Below are 18,064 nucleotides of genomic sequence, written 5' to 3' on the forward strand. Positions count from 1 at the left end.
GTAATTCTAATCGGAACAGTTTAAAGTTGGATCCGAACCACTTGTGCCTCCACCGGGTATCGAACCCGGAATCCCTTGATTGTAAGGCGGCGACGCTACCACTGCGCCATCGTTCCCCAGTGTGACTGGACACCTTCACAGTAAGATAGACCCGATTAGGCGACTTAGCTCTTTTCTGTCAATTGAATACGGCAACACTGGCATGTTTCCGGTAAGGATCACCGGCAACTGCGCCGGCTAAACAGCCCGCCTCCTCCTCCCACCATAACAGTCTTTGCCGCTACGCGAAGTCTTCCTTTGTGGGCTCAGGACCCTTTCCTCATGTTGCCTGAGGAGGGTACCGGATCAGTTTTCTTCTTCGCTTTTGCCGGTGTCAGAAAAAATGTCAGTCTGCAATGTTTACTTTACGACAATATTAACAGTTTATGTACGTAATAATATTTTAAGACGGGTTCTTCAATTCTTTATATTTTGGTGTTACCTGCGGTAACAGCGGCTACATGCACGCCACGCCTCTGCACAGATGTCATTTTCGGTGTGTGTGTACATCGGAAATATTCGTATAAAACACGACAGGAAAGTATGCACACGCCATACATATCATAAACTTATTAAAATCAACATTATTTGTGACATTTCTTATGAGTCGTCGTGTCTGTCGCAAGCAATGTTGCCAGAATGTGGAGTCATTTCACTCCAGAACTGTGGAAATTGGAAGTTCATAAGCACACACAAGAGCGGTAGGTAGTGAAGGCAGAGCGAAACTTCATGTGGTGTGTACGGAGTAAAGTCCCTATCACACGGAACTGGATTTCCAGTAGGAATGACCTGGTTGGCGCTGAACTAACTTTCTAGGTAGCAATCATGGCCGCCTGGCTGACTGCTTGACTGGCTTGGAGGAATAGGACATGTTCTAATTGCTACTTGCTTTCCTCGACTGGATTCTGTGGAACAGCCAATCAGAGAAAAGTTTCACCATGTGAAGATAATCTGTGAGTGTGCAAAGGAGCGCTTTTGTCTGTGGTTTCCGAGTGTTACTCCAGCAATGTATAACGTATACAGCATGAAAGGCGAGTTGAGTTACACCATCTATGCTCAGTGCACGGTGTTTACATTTGAAATAAATAAAATATTCTTCCATACGTGCACAGTAAACGTTCTAAAGTATGTATTTAAGCAACGCCATTGTTTTGTACCTAATAACGTTTTATACGAAACGTTATTCCTCTCGGTTGAATAGTTATCGGCTTTTAAAAATGTGAAGTGATACATTGTTTACATCTCACGTGGCCGCCATTGCAACTTCCCTCGTATGGGAACCAAAGTCTATCGACAAGTACGCTAAGTATCGTGTGAGGCGAAAACTAGCAAATTGGTAGACAGTCCAGCGCCAACTAGGGCATACCTACTGGAAATTCAGTTCCGTGTGATGCGGGCTTAAGGAAGGATTGATTCCCTCTGGATACTTGCAGGTTCTTCTCTGCTTGCAAAATTTTAGTTCTTTTGTATTAACAGGGGGATGACGGGGATTCCTCCCTCCAACATATTTTGTTCCCAGCAAAATAAAATTGTTTTTATTTCTCCCAGCAAGGACGTATTTAGGGGGGTCCAGGGGGTGCGGACCCCTCCCCGAAAGACTTACTAATTACAAAAATTAAATAATGAAATAATATAACTAAAATTAAATAATGAAAATATACTTACTTGTCATTTTATCGAGGGTTATTTATTTCCACCAAACTTATTGGAAGGCAAGCATTATTTAATAATCATACTACTTTGAATGACAGTGGCAAAGTAGATTTATGCACGATTTATTACCACTTGTAACGTAACATTCATAAAATATCTCCAGGAACTTTACTTTTCGTCAACTGGATCTAACAACCTTTTTTTAATATTTAATAATAAATATTCAATTATTTATCTATTTGACATTAATTTCCTTGCCAGGGCAGTTTTTCTTGTGCAAATTTTGCCCACCTTAACGAATGTTAGATAATGAATGTGTGCTGTTATATCACTATTATTATGCCGTCCTCTTATCTATTCATGTAATAAAAATATATTAATATGAATATTTTAATTTAATGTAACATTTTTGTGTAAACATTATTATTATTTTGACACACTTGGTTCGGACACCCCCGGAAACATATTTCTATTTATGTGCCTGCCTGCCATGGATGTTTATATCCCCTCAAAGAAAATAAATTCAATTGAAAAGCATATAGTATATGCTTAATTATGTAACAAACACAATTGAAAAATCATTCGTGTTCATTAATGGTCCAGTCATCCATTCTGCAACTGAACAACTTACCGAGCCGAGACAACAGCAGCATAGTACTGATATTTTACGTGTGTTACAGGGGTCACAAGGAACTTGTAGATGGACGTGGCAAGAGAAAGTTGGTCAAATTTTCGGCGTTACTATTTCAAAAGCTCTTTAGAGAGAGTTTGGGTTTACTTAGAATGTAAATGTATGAACCAAGTGCTTCTAAATTAAGTTTAAATGTCATCATAAGATTTAATGACCTAGGTCATATCCAGACAATAGTTTAGTTTACTGACTGGTTTATAACATACAAATTTGCACCCCCCCTCAAAAGCTCACCTCCCGAAATGAATTCATTTGCACAGTGGGGCAAAGCAGCCCCCCCCCCCCAATCTACAGGATACTTCATATTTAATATATTTTTCTATTACATTGTAATCAAGGATTTACCAGGGGAACTGATGGGGCTGCAGCTCCTGAAAAACACAAGAAGGAAATTCGGATTTTGATATAAAACTTGAAGCCACATGCAATTTAGTGGAATATACAGGCATTCAAAATGAATGGCAAAGAATGAAAAAATCGAATTAAGAAAGTAAGTTACACTCTGAGGAAGGGAGAGAGAGAAAAGCATCACTGACGGACTTACATTTGCTTCTGCAGTGTCACAAAGCAGTCTCTTTGACAAAATGTACTGTGGGGCAAAAGTAATGATCTTTCAAACTATATTTTTGGAATATTTTAAAATAAATTCGAATAAATGCTTTAGTAAACAATTGCTTGAAGAAAAGTTACTCAATGAAAGAAGAATCCGATTTAAATCTTTTGGCACAGATAGCATGTAGAGGCAAGAAGAACCACTTTTCTTAAAGTTTTGCTCATTTGGGGAAAGGTTTCGTTCCAAGTTCTTTAAGAACGGAAATTTAATCCTGTATGCATGCATCAACATGAGATATATTCACGGTTGCCACAGACATATCTTTTTCTGCTGGATAATGTATTAAAGGGGATAGCATATTTGATAACAGGGTCATAGCGGCAGAAATAATATCAGGATGAAGTTCCTATGGTCAACCAATCTGTGCTGTCGCATGGTTTCGCACAAACAGCAGTGTTCAGAGTGGCATTTCGCCATCTACTACATCGTCTCCATGTTGATCCATACAATACAAACACCCCCCCCCCTCCCAAACTCCACTGAGCATCCCCCGTAGTTAGGAATTTCCACCTTGAGCACTGACATGCAGGATAAAAAGTGTGCTTTTTCTTTGAGGGCTCATTGTGCTGAATGAACTGAAACACTACAGATTTATTCCCGTCTACTGGATGACTTCTTTCTTCATTAGTTGCATATATACAGGGTGTTGACAAACAGCACAGACAAATTTTCAAAGTGTGTAGGGGACATGAAGGTGAACAATTTCTCGTAGTTTCTGGAGAAAATATAAACTTAACTGCACGATCAGTCAAACTCTGATCCTAGGAACTTGTGGACATTTTGGTTCCATGAATAACATCTAAGGCTTTGCTCAAGTCCATTAATTAAATTTCATGAATAGAAGACAACTGAAACATTTGTACTCTCAGGTTGAGCTTCCTCAAGGTATTGATTGTACATGTATTTTGGAGCTTGGTGTTTCAACCTATCTATGAGCTGAGCAACCGATTCTCCTTGTACTTGAATGCATTTTCTGAATTTAAACCTCTCGGTGAACTTGTTTACTTGAGGCCTCTAATGATGAAGCATCTTTTAATCCTCATGTAGGTCAGCTTAGAAATATCCTCAGGTGCAGTAACATTATGCAATACTTTAAAAGCTTCTGGACCCATAACTGCAAGAAGAACAGGAACCATCCTTTGTTCAGAAACATTTTGAGCTACGCACAGTTGCTCAAACAAAGACGTAACTGTCAACGTCTTCAGTTTCCTCGTGAAACTCACTGAAAGGAATGTTAAGTGTCATTGTACAAATTACTAAAAACACAATGATGGATCCAAGTATCGAAGTGAAATGTTCAACACCGAATGCTTTTCCGTCAACCTTGGGACAAAGAGAAATCTACACAACCTATGTACTCACGTACAGTTGTTCTGACCAAATGAACACATTCTGGGAGAATAGAGATGTACGATCTCTATGTAAACAAGTTCAGTTCTGTGTATTTACGATGAAATATGCACTTCGTTTGAAATTGTATCCACTTATGCATAGAGTCTATCCCTGAAGCATTCCGTATTTACTTGATTATACAAATCCTTCTTCGATTCAATCATATCCTGTCCACACAGCAGCACCAGAATGAAATGTTCCGAATGATTATAGAATGCTTAGGTACACATGAAAACATGGATAGACACAATAAAATACATTCTGTACGTAAAGCACTAATGAGGTTTTAATAACTTTCAACATGTGTACAACATGGCACCTGAGGAATCTGAACTAAATCCCTCATAATCAACAACAGACTATTGAACACGTTTGTTCTTCCTCATGGCTTCAGTATATCATGATTATACATAATATCATACAGCTCAATCCTGTATGTATGCAGCCATGGGGTAGAGATTAATCGTTGCTACTGACGCATATTTTCTGTTGGAAAAGGATAAAAAATGTGTATGCTACGGACAAGGGTTGCCCTCGGGAATGTAAACATATTTGGGGAAAACTGGCGAGGTCCATATTAAAGTATCTGTAGCCACTTTCGACTTATCACGATGAATAATGATTAAATTAAATTATGGATGAAGGATATTTACAAAGAACAAATGTCAACCTTGCCCCCGAAGCTAGCTCCTTAAGAATCAAAATTTAATTTGATAGATATGTACGGATTGTGATGCATTAAGGGAGGCTAAACCATACAACTTTACACTGCCTGTGTGTTGGCATGATAATGTTTCCATACCACACTATAACAATGTTTTCTAACAAAAAACATAAATGACAGTGGCAATTGTGAATCTTTACTGCAAGGCTGCATGTACACAGGACAGAAAAATGTCATGTTTCAGGTACTCATGGAATCCAACGTGTATGTCTGCATGCACACATGCCTGATGCTACAGATGTTGCAAAATTCTATTTCATGTACTTGAAAGTATATAATTTAGGTTTTTTAATTTTATTGGAGCATTCTAATTCTTTATTCCATTATGTACTGTTAATAGTCTATCTAATTCTTTATTCCATTATGTACTGTTAATAGTCTAACTCCTAAGGTTTTGAGAAAATCAAATGTTGAAACAAAAGCAGCCATTACAAACCAAAGTGTTAAACACAAACTCTCTTAAAATGACAACCGATTACCATATTTACCTTTGAACAACTTACAAAACGAAGATTAAAAATGGTAATTACAAAATATTTTATAGCGTATCCTGCCCCTACCCAGAATGCAGCTACACGATATCCACTTTTACAAATCCAGCCCTCTTCCAAAAAAAAAAAAAATCCTGCATACCGCTAGTGATCTGTACTGATCTGATAAAAGGTTTTCGAGAGAGATTACATTAATTTCCATTTAAATGATCATAATATGACATATTTGTAGTTCCAACAGCACATATGCTCTAAAACAGTTATATTTTTCACAAGCTGCAACCTTAAATGTATAATGTCACAAGAACACAGTCAGAGAAGTGCAGAAATACTAATGCATCTTTGTGTTGTTAATGTTAGGGAAGTTACAATTTTTGGTGTTAATAACTCAATTTTTATATAGTTTTTGTCAACATTAGTCAAGTTACAATTTGTGATGTTACTAGTTACGCACTTTGTGTAGGTTAGGTTTTATTTCTTAGCATTTCCACCGTTTTATTTTTTGTGGCATCATACATCAAAATTCAGAAGCATCTGAATTTTTACCTGTGGGAATCCTAAACTTTTATCTACAATATCACGGAATTTCACATCTGCCTCTATTCTAGGATGAAAATATGAAAAACTACACAGAGAAATCGTATTTCTGGCACTTGTTCCACTTTATCAAACATGCAACGAATTGTACTGTGAAGAGGTATTAATTTGAACATATATATCTAAATAAAACAAAAGGTGCAATAAACTGAGATTCTATATTTTCTAACATGGAAACATGTATGTGTATATACATATATACACATACATATGAATATTTTATGTATATATGTAACAATATATACAACAATAGCATTTCTTTATTTTACAATTTACAAAATTTTGAGTTTGTTGCTTTCATGGACAGAACATCTAGGACATAATATTATCAACAGAAGTTATATTTTACAGAATAACATGCTGTACATAACATACTTTACCAGAAGAAAAAATAAAGATCTCTTGTGCACAACAAATACTTTAAAAATAATTTACAACTTGAATACATTTTAAAAGCAAATTGTTGTAAAATATATATATATTACTACTGAAAATATAGAACTAAATATGCCTGGCAAGAAATGAAGTTGGATAAACATAAAAGAAATATATTTTTTCTCATTTTCAACTTTAAGGAAAGACACAATATGAGCATAAATATTAGATAAGGAGTTTTTGTGACATTTGCATAAAACATAACATGTCTCCCATAAGTTTAGGATACTTCTATGGATTTAAAATTGGTATTTGTAATACTTTTCATGCATAATAAGTTCCCAAGTTTAGCAATATATGCTATGCTGTGAAATTATTACATTATAGCTTATAAATTGACATAACCCTTAGAGCTAAGACACTTTATAATTCAAGAGTAAGTCACATATATCACTACAAAAAAGGTAGTATCAATATTTGTACATTGTTTTGTAAACATTAACATAACATTTCCCAGTGGAATTATCAAGAGAAATAAATTGGAAACAAAGTTACAAGCTTCATTGATAAAAGTACATTGAATAGAGTAAAATTAATTTCAACTGCACTACATGTAATGCCCCTTATGTGAATCAAACAACTCGATCTTATGACAGAACTTTAAGGAGTCCATTAATACATTTGAAATTTAAGATTTCAAAGTCATACTTTACAGAAATGAGTGGTTATTGTATCATATTTGTTTGGAAGGAAGGTTCCACAATGATTAAATATGTTATTTACGATTTTAATAGTTTTGCAATGAGTGGAACTATTTACCTATTGCAAATGTAAACATCTCATTGGTAAATAAATTTCAAAAGAATGATGTTGAAGAACATGCTTTTTTACAAAGAACTGGTCATTTTCAAATAGTAAAAGAGGCAAGATTGTGCGATGGTTTTTATCTGTTTTCAAGTTGGTATTATAGACAAATAATTGGAAAAAAATTAATAGCAATTAAAATAAAATATCAAACCCTCAAATAACTCTTTTATATCCACACTGAATCTAATTATGGCATTTGTAACTGAAAAGTAAAGGTTTTTTGTAATAGTTTGTTCTCCTTGGGTACATGACATTTCTTGTATACAAAGTTGAAAATTGCATGACTTCTTACAAATATCAAAATTTCGCAATTAGCTAAAAAAAGTGACGGAAAAGCAAAGCAAAAATACACTAAATCAAATACAACCAATTACAAAAAATCACACTTATTATACCTGCATGTATATGTAGCTGTACCATTTCCTATTATTTTTTTCCTTATCATGAAATTCTACTATGCTTCAAGCTGATGCTTATTATATTTATGCAATCACTTACCAATGCAAACACCTTTTTCAAAATTTCAACATGCAGTATTTTTTGGTTCAGATTATGCCTTGTTATTATCCATTATAGGTTAATCATACTGATGAGAATGAATGATAGACTTACAATGCTTGGTTTTGAAGCATGTTATTCCAACCCCCACATCAAAGGAACTTGCTTTGAATACAGGTATGATACAAATACGCTATGTTATATTGTTCTTGTGAGAATTTATATTTTTTCAGCTGTAAACTTAACTAACTGAACAGGAGGAAAATAATGATATTAACAAAAAAAATATTAATCCACTTTAGATATTACAGTATAGAGGGAGGAAGGTTGACTAAAGCATCTACAGTATTTAATAACTCAAATTAATAAATTTGCAAATGGTTTTTTGACGTTACCAGTTTTGTAAATGAACACAACATTATTTATCTGTACAATGCACTCAATAGGCTTGGGAGATTTAATTCCTATACTTTTTGAGTTTTTAATTCATGTTAAATAATTATTAAAAGTCAAGTACTGCAGTATTATACAACCTATACTGTCATAGGCATTTTGTGACTTTGTATTAAATTATGAAAATGAATACCACAACAAGTAATACTCCAAATTTATCGAGTGTGGAAATACCTACACACTACATATTTATGATGGCAACATATGCAAATTCTTTAACTAGCTTCTAGGACAACTTATTTCCAAATTTTGGAAATAGTAGAGTAAATAACTTGTATAACAATGAATTCTTGGGGAGTTAATATGATGCCATAATTAGTTTGAACAATATTAAAATTTATATGTAAAAGAAATACAGCAAACAGGTACCGAATATCTTGCAGATTGTTGTAATACATTTTTACAACTCTCTGATTCTATTTCTAAGATATGAAAAACAACAACATTTAAAAAGTTGGTAATTCTGAAGATATTTTTTTAATATTCTTCCAATTACTACTTCAAATGCTGCGAACCACATCTGACAGCAATCTCTTCAGTTTAGTAGAACACACTTTGCTTCTAGTATTTGGTAAACATTACCTACGTGCTAAACTATTTTATGAATAGTAAAGCTGATGACTTTCATATTGCATATGCAGGAGTATTATTTTCATTATTTGCATTCAAGTACCTGAACTAATAAGTAGGGGAAGAAACAAAATGTATAAAAATACAAAACTACTTATCCTGCTGTTCATGTATTTACTTCCATCACAAATGTTGGTTTTACAAAAAATTATCCCATTATTTACTGTACACATGGACTATATTACTGAAATATTTATTACTCATATCTCATTCTTATAGTTATATTTTCTTTAGAGTTTTGTAATAATAATGAGAATCTACAATCAACAAATTTATTCAACTTCAGTACAAATTAACTTATGCCTATTTTTGAGTATTACAATAGCATATTTTATTTATTGCTGAATGTAATATCTTCCATATCAGTGATATTTGTGATTGCAAAAATCATTATCAACATTAAATTTATTAGTACTGAAAGTAATTATAAGTTATGACAAAATAATTGATAGGAGGTGGGTACACAAAAATTTTGCATAGATTTCCTTAGCACCTGTAGCAAGTATTGTGACAGCTGAGAGATGAATTTAAGTGTGAAAGGTGTAGTATAATCAGTGAAAATGCATTTTGAAGTCTGTTTTGAAGAAAACTGGACACAATTTGAATGTCATGTCTCATTGAAACAGACTTTTGAAATGCTACAATTGACCGAGGAAAACGTATAAAATAAACCTTGTTAAATATGCTATGCCTGTTTCATTCTAAAAAAAAATAATAAATAAAGTTTTTCGTCTAGAGCAGATCCATTGCAGTGAATGTAAAAATACTAAAAAATTTCCAAAAAGGATCAAAAATCCATGGCAAAAATTACAATCATATGAAAGGTAAAACTTCATCTGCATCATAAATGATAAAAGACAACAGACTATTGTCTAGACATGTACCTGATATTAGTTCCAAATTTGACATCCCCGATTAGCCTATGTGCATAAAGTAGACTTTGAAAAACATCCAGATTAGACATGGCTAGCCAAGATCTACCAGCATAGAGAGATTTTTAAATGTTTTCTTACCTTGAAACTTCTCAACAACTTTTCAAACTTTATGAAGATGGGTTTGAACATATGGATGAAATATGAAAGTACGTGTCTAGCCTATAGTCTTTTATCATTTTGAAAATAAAAATCTCACTAGAACACAATTGCTTTTATCGCAGTGTTACAAAACAATATGCACACAAGTACACACTGAAATGTCATTAGCTTATAACAATGTTATTTGAGGCAGTAAAGAAATTCTTGCATGGTACATATCATCTGTAGGTGGAATTCAATGAAACTGACAGGCGAATATAGTTATTCTTTAGAAGTTTCATAGAAATTTGTAAGATGGAGGTATAAGCTATGCCTATGTACATATATCAGGAAAAGGTCCATGGGATGGATAGAAAACTTTGGCTATTAGTTTCCAAACCGCACTACAAAAGGTTACCATTCCCTTCTCTCCCTTAAAAAGTCATTAAATTGGACATCCATAAGAATTATCTATATTTCTAGATGTTCTTGTACAGGACAAAAAGTCTTAAACTAAAATCAATGTTATTGCCATGTTGGACCTTTGGCCTTCACCAATGATGTTGTTTCTGAAAATTCTCATTTCCGATATTCCAAATTCTGTAAAATTAAATCTGATTAGAATTCTATCTACAACACTGAGCAGTTAGCTTTTGCAGTTGTCTAGATACCAGTATTAGAAAACAAACTTTTGGTGCCACAAAACTATCACGGTTATGAAGACAGCAGTGAAAGCAAATTACACAAAAATTCATGATTTGGAATATCATAGCAGTTTTTCCAAAAGGAGAGAAGTTTTCAGAAATAACGTCACTGGCACGGGCCAAATGTCCGGCATGGTGTTAACTGCATTGTATGTAACATCATGAAATAGACGCAACATTATCACATTACAATCTAAATAAAAAATAATTTGCTTACTCTCGTCCCTGTTTACAGTTCATTTGGCACCTTATTTTCAGTTACAAGTCTTGCAATTTCTCCTGGCAATCAATATATAAGAATGATAAACGAGTGAATGGACAGCACTAGCAAAACAAAGAAGACAAGAGAAACATGATGATTTCAGAACTGGCAAAATGCAAATTCCCACAATGATAACATTTCCCCCTGTTCTTGGAACAAGTGTAAACATGCTCTTCATTATGTTATACTACTGAGAACCTCCATTTGGAAACAAAGACTGGCACTAAGGTATGTAAAATTATTAACGAATAGGAATTGAACATATTTTAGCATCTTGATCACCTATAAATTTCTGAGACTCCCTGATATAATTTAGTATTAACTTTTTACTCGATTAGTGTGAACAGTTTTTATAATTTTACACTGCTTTTCTGCTTCTTTAGGCTAGACTTCGAGTTTTTGTTTTAAGTCCATTTTATGCACAGATAGGCTAATCGGGACTGCACCTACAGTTTAAAGTGGGATCCAAACCACAATGCCCTCCACCGTGTATCGAACTTGGAACTCTTCGATTACAAGGCAGCAACGTTACCACTATGCCACTGAAAAGTCACTTTAGGTTAGAGGAAACACCAACTGGGAAGGCAGTGAATAGAATCATTCCTATCAAGCATGCAATGAATAGCACTCAAGCCCTGTTGTTAATACTTAACCCTTGTTTATCACAAGGGAGGGGGAAGAAGGAAGACCCCCACAGTTCTTGAGTGTGTTTCTGTGTTCCCAGTTTCAACCTGACCATTGAAATACACAGAACATAGCAGACTAACATTCGACATTTCATGTAACATTGCACTAATTCTCTATGGCAGAAGGCTAACCACTTTCCTAGTATCCATTCTGTATAATCACTGCACTGAAGGTAAATGGTGATTAGACGAAGGGACACCCACGTTAGGACTCGGAGCAGTGGCAAGATCATGACACCAGCATATTCAAAGTGCTCGGCCACCAAGATGACTTATGCTCAGATAGCTTTAAAACTGGTTACAGCTTGAAGTGGAATCTGAACCACTGTGCAATTTGCCTTCACTTGAACCTTGATTAAAAGGCAACAGTATATTATAGCCACAGGCTCGTCATTATTGATGCACTTGATTAGACAATCTCATTTGTATTGATCTACCAATTAATTTATTATTGTTATTCCCATTTTCTTTAAAATTGGAAGTCAAAATTGATGAGATTGTTCTTTGCTAGTGTTGAGAGTTGGATTATTGTGGAGGATCTCGTAAGATACCTTAATAACACACTGGAGCTCACTGGTACATTAGTGGAATATATTAATATCAATAGGTAATTATATTTTTTTTTTGTGAGTAAAGTGGATTTTTTTATGTATCATACAAATCAGTGAAATTTATAAAATTTCTCCTGTTTTGCTGTTTTTCAAAGCATCAGGGATAGTGGTTCTGTCATTGATTCTCAGAATTGGGTAAGTTACTCAAAAAAAGTAACATATTACAATTATCATTACTTTTTTCCGAAAGGAATGCATTACCATTACTTTTTTTTTTCAAAAATAATATGTTACCACTTTGTTATACAAAGAACATTTACTTGTTTACTCAAGTATTATGTCTGTTCTGTGCAGTGTATGATGCACAGTAAGGCTAATCTGGACTGGACCTACAGTTTAAAGTGGGATCCGAAGAACTATATGCCTCCACCGGGTATCGAACCCAGGACCCCTTGATTACAAGGCAACGACGCAACTGTGCAGTGTATGTTTTCCCAGTGTAACTTTATATGCACAATGCAACATGGCATAAATAATGATCTAAATATAATAAAATATGTTTTGTTCTGGTAAAAATATCATTCACACCAATTTTATCAAGGTAACGCAAAGTAACAAAATATCGTTTAAAATTTTGGTAACATGTTAGAAATGCAAGTACTGAAAAAGTAATGTGTTACTAACATAAGTAGTGAAAAAGTAATGCATTACCAAGTAAAACAACTAACATTACATTACTCCTGAACTCTGTCATTTTCTAGTGTGCTATTAATTGTAAGAAAGTGACTTTTCAATGTTTTGTTCAGATCATATTTTAATTAATTCTGATGCAAGTGTAAAAATTACCCCTAATATACGATATAAAGCAGACAATAAATCTTAGCTATAGAGCTAAAGTATAATTTGTATATATATTTATATAGACAGCGAAAAAAGGAAAATACTATGCTTGGTCATCTTCTGATGTGAATCCTTCAGTCCCTGACAATACTAACAAAAAGTTTACGAAATACTGGGAACATAGTCAATATTAACTACAGCACTTGGCATTACAGTGTATTTGAAATTGTTTCAAATACAGTAGAGCGTCGATTATCCGAACGTCGGTCAACCGAACGACCCCTTAACCGAACTGTGTACTCGCTCACTTTCAGATATCTGTAATGAAAAAAGTACGTGACTTAGCTGCTCGTAAGCGTGTAGGCTTGCTTAGACAGACCAAAATAAAGGATTTTTTTAAACGTTAATTTTGTGTACTGTGTGTATTGTTCATGCAAAATGCGTATGTAATATGTACATATTTTTGTTTAATAAACTGTACCACATACTATATATTCCTACTAAAGTTGCCTTTGTACGTTACTTTGTAATACACACTTAAAGAGATTATCCGAACAAACCAGTTTTCCGAACACCCATGTCCCCCAATTACTTCGGATAATCGACGCTCTACTGTATATTGAAAAATCCTGATGTGATCCAAGCATTACTATGAAACAGAAAAACAATGTTATTAAAAGAAAAATAACTTCCTGGTTATAATAATACTTTGGGGTATTTACCTTGAACTCAGTGAACATCAAACTTTACCTACAGCTTTATGTTTTGGTGCCTTATGTTAAATGCTGAAATACTACTGGACATTATCTTTTGTGCAGAGGATAAATTATTTTGACTCAATATTTTTCAGGCAATATGTCATAATTCCATTACAACTGTCAATGAAACTTTCAGAAAGAAACAAATGTTTAGTGTAAACCAGTTTCCCTTGTCTTCTATATATGAAATTTAATTAATGGACTTTAAAATGAACTATATGGACGGATACTACATAACAGACGGAATAACCACTTATGTGTGGTATTGGTCAATAATGGTACCAAATAATCATTCACGAAATGCACTAAAACTATTGATGATTTTCAGTTATGTTCTATAGAGAGATCTTTTTCTATTATGCCAAGATTTATACTTTCAGGGAAATATACTGGCGTTAATTGTATCCACCAGCCTTTAGAAGAAACACAATGAACACAAAAGATAATGAAACGCAAATGTTTCACAATTACCATACAGTAATTTGTGTTCATTTGGGAGACATGTCAAAAATCACACGTATGATCACATTTTCACATATATTAATACACCCACACACCCACACGCACACTTAACATGACAAATACATCCATTCACATGAGCTAACCAGATTCATAGTTGGACCTTTCTCCTTATTTGCCACTTGGTTAGGATTCAAGAGCATGTTGTATTAGCATAGCACCTCAAGAAATCTGGCTCAAGCAAAATACTGCTTTCAAGAGTCAAATGTCAATAATAACATATTTCCACTGACCACAAAACTGCATGGGGAAAAAACACTATCATTTACGCAATCTACATGCATAACCTTGAGCACTCGATATTTTATTATCTTTCAAGATGAAGATGGTAAATAATTACTTTGTTTAAAATCATAACAGTAATGCTTAAAAAATCAGATCTACCCATATAATTTGCATGTTTCCTTCCTGCAAAAAGTAGCATAATGCCACATGAAAAAAGAGCAAGCAATTGTACTCCTGTAATTGCATGTAATAAACTTACTCTTAGCAAAATTCAGTTCAGCACCCTTATCAAGAAAAATCCATCTTGAATGCATTGCATCTGTTGAACACAACCGTAGAAGCGTTCCGGAATTTGCATATATTCAAGCGAGCCACTGTGGATTCTCCGAGCATCCACAATCCGTCCAATGACGATTCACTTCATGCCACCATTGCTAGACGTCATGGTTCCTCAGCTTGGTTCTCTGCTCTTTTCAATATGGTAGGCCAGTGCCTCGCTAAACTTCTGTTTGCCAATGTTCATCTTGATTGTGTCTATGGACTTAAACAATTGGTCGGACACAACGTCGTCGGGTAATTTGGTCAGAAACTGTGCTCCGTGGATGAAATCAAGATTAATTAGAACATCCTGGTACAAATGGAGGACGCCTGGAATAGGATGACAAAACATAAATGCTTTATTCTTACCTGATTATTTACCTCTCGATTCTATGACCATTCAGGGTTGTTACTTTGAAGTGGTAGTTATTGGAATTTGGACCAATTTTGATCCCCCCCTAAATGTCCATATGCAAAATATTGCATTAAAATCTTACTTAGGGCTATTTTTGAATTACTCTCATGGAAAAATTGCATGATATATTAATGATACCTCAAGGGTGCAGATTTATACAAAGAAGATGTCAACCTTTTTTAAAAAACAAAGAGCAAGAACATGAAACCATGCATCATATGGCCTAATATAACAACTATGAGTTGCAAAACTGTAAGGTCTTCATAAATAAAACTTTATTATTTATAACAGTGAACATCCTCACGAATGCAGTGATACCCCACAAGTATAGTTACAACCACGGATTACCATCAATATTTTCAAAAGAACGGGGCTGCACTTTGGACTTGAATTGCACTGAGAACACATGGGCCCTACTTTGCCCAGAACCTTGCATAGTTTGCCTAGTAACAAAATCTTTGCTGGCCAAGTAAATGTAGTCGGACATAGCAGCTTCAAATGCTGTACCACAGACATGTGTGCACCTAAATCAGCATCAAGCTTACATTTAATATACATATGCCGTAACTATAGTCATGTCTGTCTATGATTATATGATGTACACTACATTAACAACAGTAATTATCTGACCCAGTTGTGACTCATGAGTAGGACAGCATTCTCACGGGAATTGCAAATGCAGCGACCAAACTAAGCGCAACAAAAGTATTTCTTTTGGCCAATTTCCTTCAAATTTTCAACTTTTCTTTCCAATTTTTTCATGATTCCTGGGAAAAGGGTTATTAGAGAGGGATGCTATTCCTGGGGTCCCTATACAGCGAGTTAGTTATATTTCTTGCAAAAATCATGAAAGACCCTTGAATATGAATAAAAAAATGACAAAAGGAAGTTGCACCATTTGTAATAAATTTAAATAGTAATTTGAGCTGATGTCAAAAATACTTGGGGAAAAGGAAAGATTTTAAAAAACAACGATAATCAACATTTTGACCAGTTCCTTTCCTACAATGCATATTGGAAAATTAAGCTAGATTAAAAATTACCTAATAGGAATTTTTTTAGCAGTTTTATAATTTCCCTGGGATTTTTTCCACCTGTTTAAGCAGCTCCGGCCCATCCAGCATCGTATAGAGTGGGTACCCGGAGGAAACTCTGGGGGGTAAAGGCAGCCAGGGGCATAGTGCTGATCACATCACCCTCCACTCCACCTTTGGCCGTGATCAAGAAAGTGTGGGGCCCTAACTTCACACCCCATGTACGCCTTCATGGCATGGTGCAAAGCACAGGGGAGCACTTTACTTTTTTTTGTTTTATTCTTGCTTCTTCATGTTACAAGATTTACTATAAAAAGTGTGTAATTTTGCAGCTTATACTGAGAAAGAGAGTTACACGATTCATACAATTACTTACCTAAAGCTGTCCTGAATAGAAACTCCTCTCCATCTCTTAGGAAGACATCCCACACCCGACATGCTATATCCAACTGCATGGATTTTGAGAAAATGGTGTATACCCAGTCAAGCAAATAGAGGTCGGGACTCAGACCCTGTCTTGAAAAGTGTTCGGAAAGCCTGGGCAGATTTTCCCTGAAGAAATCGTTGTAAGTAGCATAGTAAGCCTTCATCTGAAACAAAAAAATCTTATATTAAAGATGGACTGATATTATTATTTACTTTATCAGTAAAAATTTCATAACCTGTGGCGCAACAGCCTGTGAGGACCAGTGCCTACCCACCGACTGCCGGCCTCATTCCCACATGCCTCAGCAGAGGTGGGAGATCATAAAACCAGTTACGGAATGACGTGTGATCAGCACGATAAACCCAATCATGACCAGGTTATGCTACTTATTCACAGCTCCCCAATTTCATGATGGTGAGTGACCACCAGTACCATACACTGGCCAAAACCTCATGAGAAAGGTTGTTAACCTTTCCCCAAGAGACTCGAACCAGCATGCATCCCATAGCAGAGCTCAAAACATGATACCTTAGACCACACAGCTAAGGTGAGGGACTTACTGATAGAGTACCACATAAATTTTACCGAAATCAGTAACTGATATTCTGCTGATCTGATATAAAATGTTCCATTAAAGGATTATTGACATAAGTAATCAAGTCCAGTGTTTGGCATGTGGCTTCCTCAGGAGATGGACAAGATTAGTCAAGGTTTAAAACATGTGGAAGGTAAGTTGAGGTTAAAAAAGGTTAAATGAAAAAAGACAATGCAGTACCCTGTCACTTCTTCCCACTCCATCTCTGGCTGGCAACTGATATACGCTGATCGCTTCCTAAGAAAGCCACATGATGTGGTGAAAGCTAGAGAGCAAAGTAAGTACAGTACATGCCAAAAGCTGGACTTGTAACGCTATTCCTCACTCGCAAAGGAATATGAGTCAGATTGTGTGCAAATCGTTGTTTGTTTGTTTCCGTTTTTTGGAGAAGTAATACGTCACTAGGTCATGTGACTATGGAAAGGGAAGGCTCTCGCCAATTTAAATTGTTAAATATACTATTTACTTTTCGTACTTCCCACAAAGGCCTCTGATTCTGTTAAATATTTTAATAAGTAAAGTTAGTCAAATTGTCAGCCTTTAGTATATATAATTGTAGAGGACTAGTGGTATAATCCAAATCTAAATTATATGAGAAAATACTTGGGTGGTGACAGACTTTATTACTTAGTGAAATGATGGCATGTGGTGAAAGTTATGCCTTATCTAGATTATTTACCTTCTTCATTTATCA

General features: G+C 34.9%; 1 protein-coding gene across 2 annotated transcripts in view; it reads right to left on the reverse strand.

Annotated features, from left to right (window-relative positions):
* Positions 1 to 8,012: 8,012 nt before the first annotated feature.
* The window catches only part of LOC145991048 (TBC1 domain family member 14-like), a 122,476-nt gene continuing 112,424 nt past the window's right edge, over positions 8,013 to 18,064 (reverse strand). For both annotated transcript variants that reach the window (XM_083126748.1, XM_083126750.1), the window contains exons 8-9: positions 16,725 to 16,938; positions 8,013 to 15,229 (exon numbers count right to left, since the gene is read on the reverse strand). In XM_083126748.1, the coding sequence (XP_082982874.1) occupies positions 15,033 to 15,229; positions 16,725 to 16,938 (411 nt within the window). In that variant the 3' untranslated portion in view covers positions 8,013 to 15,032. The remainder of the gene's footprint in view (positions 15,230 to 16,724; positions 16,939 to 18,064) is intronic.

The sequence above is a fragment of the Lepisma saccharinum genome, chromosome 8 (assembly GCF_977018435.1).
Source record: "Lepisma saccharinum chromosome 8, izLepSacc3.1, whole genome shotgun sequence".
NCBI classification, from domain to species: Eukaryota; Metazoa; Arthropoda; class Insecta; order Zygentoma; family Lepismatidae; genus Lepisma; species Lepisma saccharinum.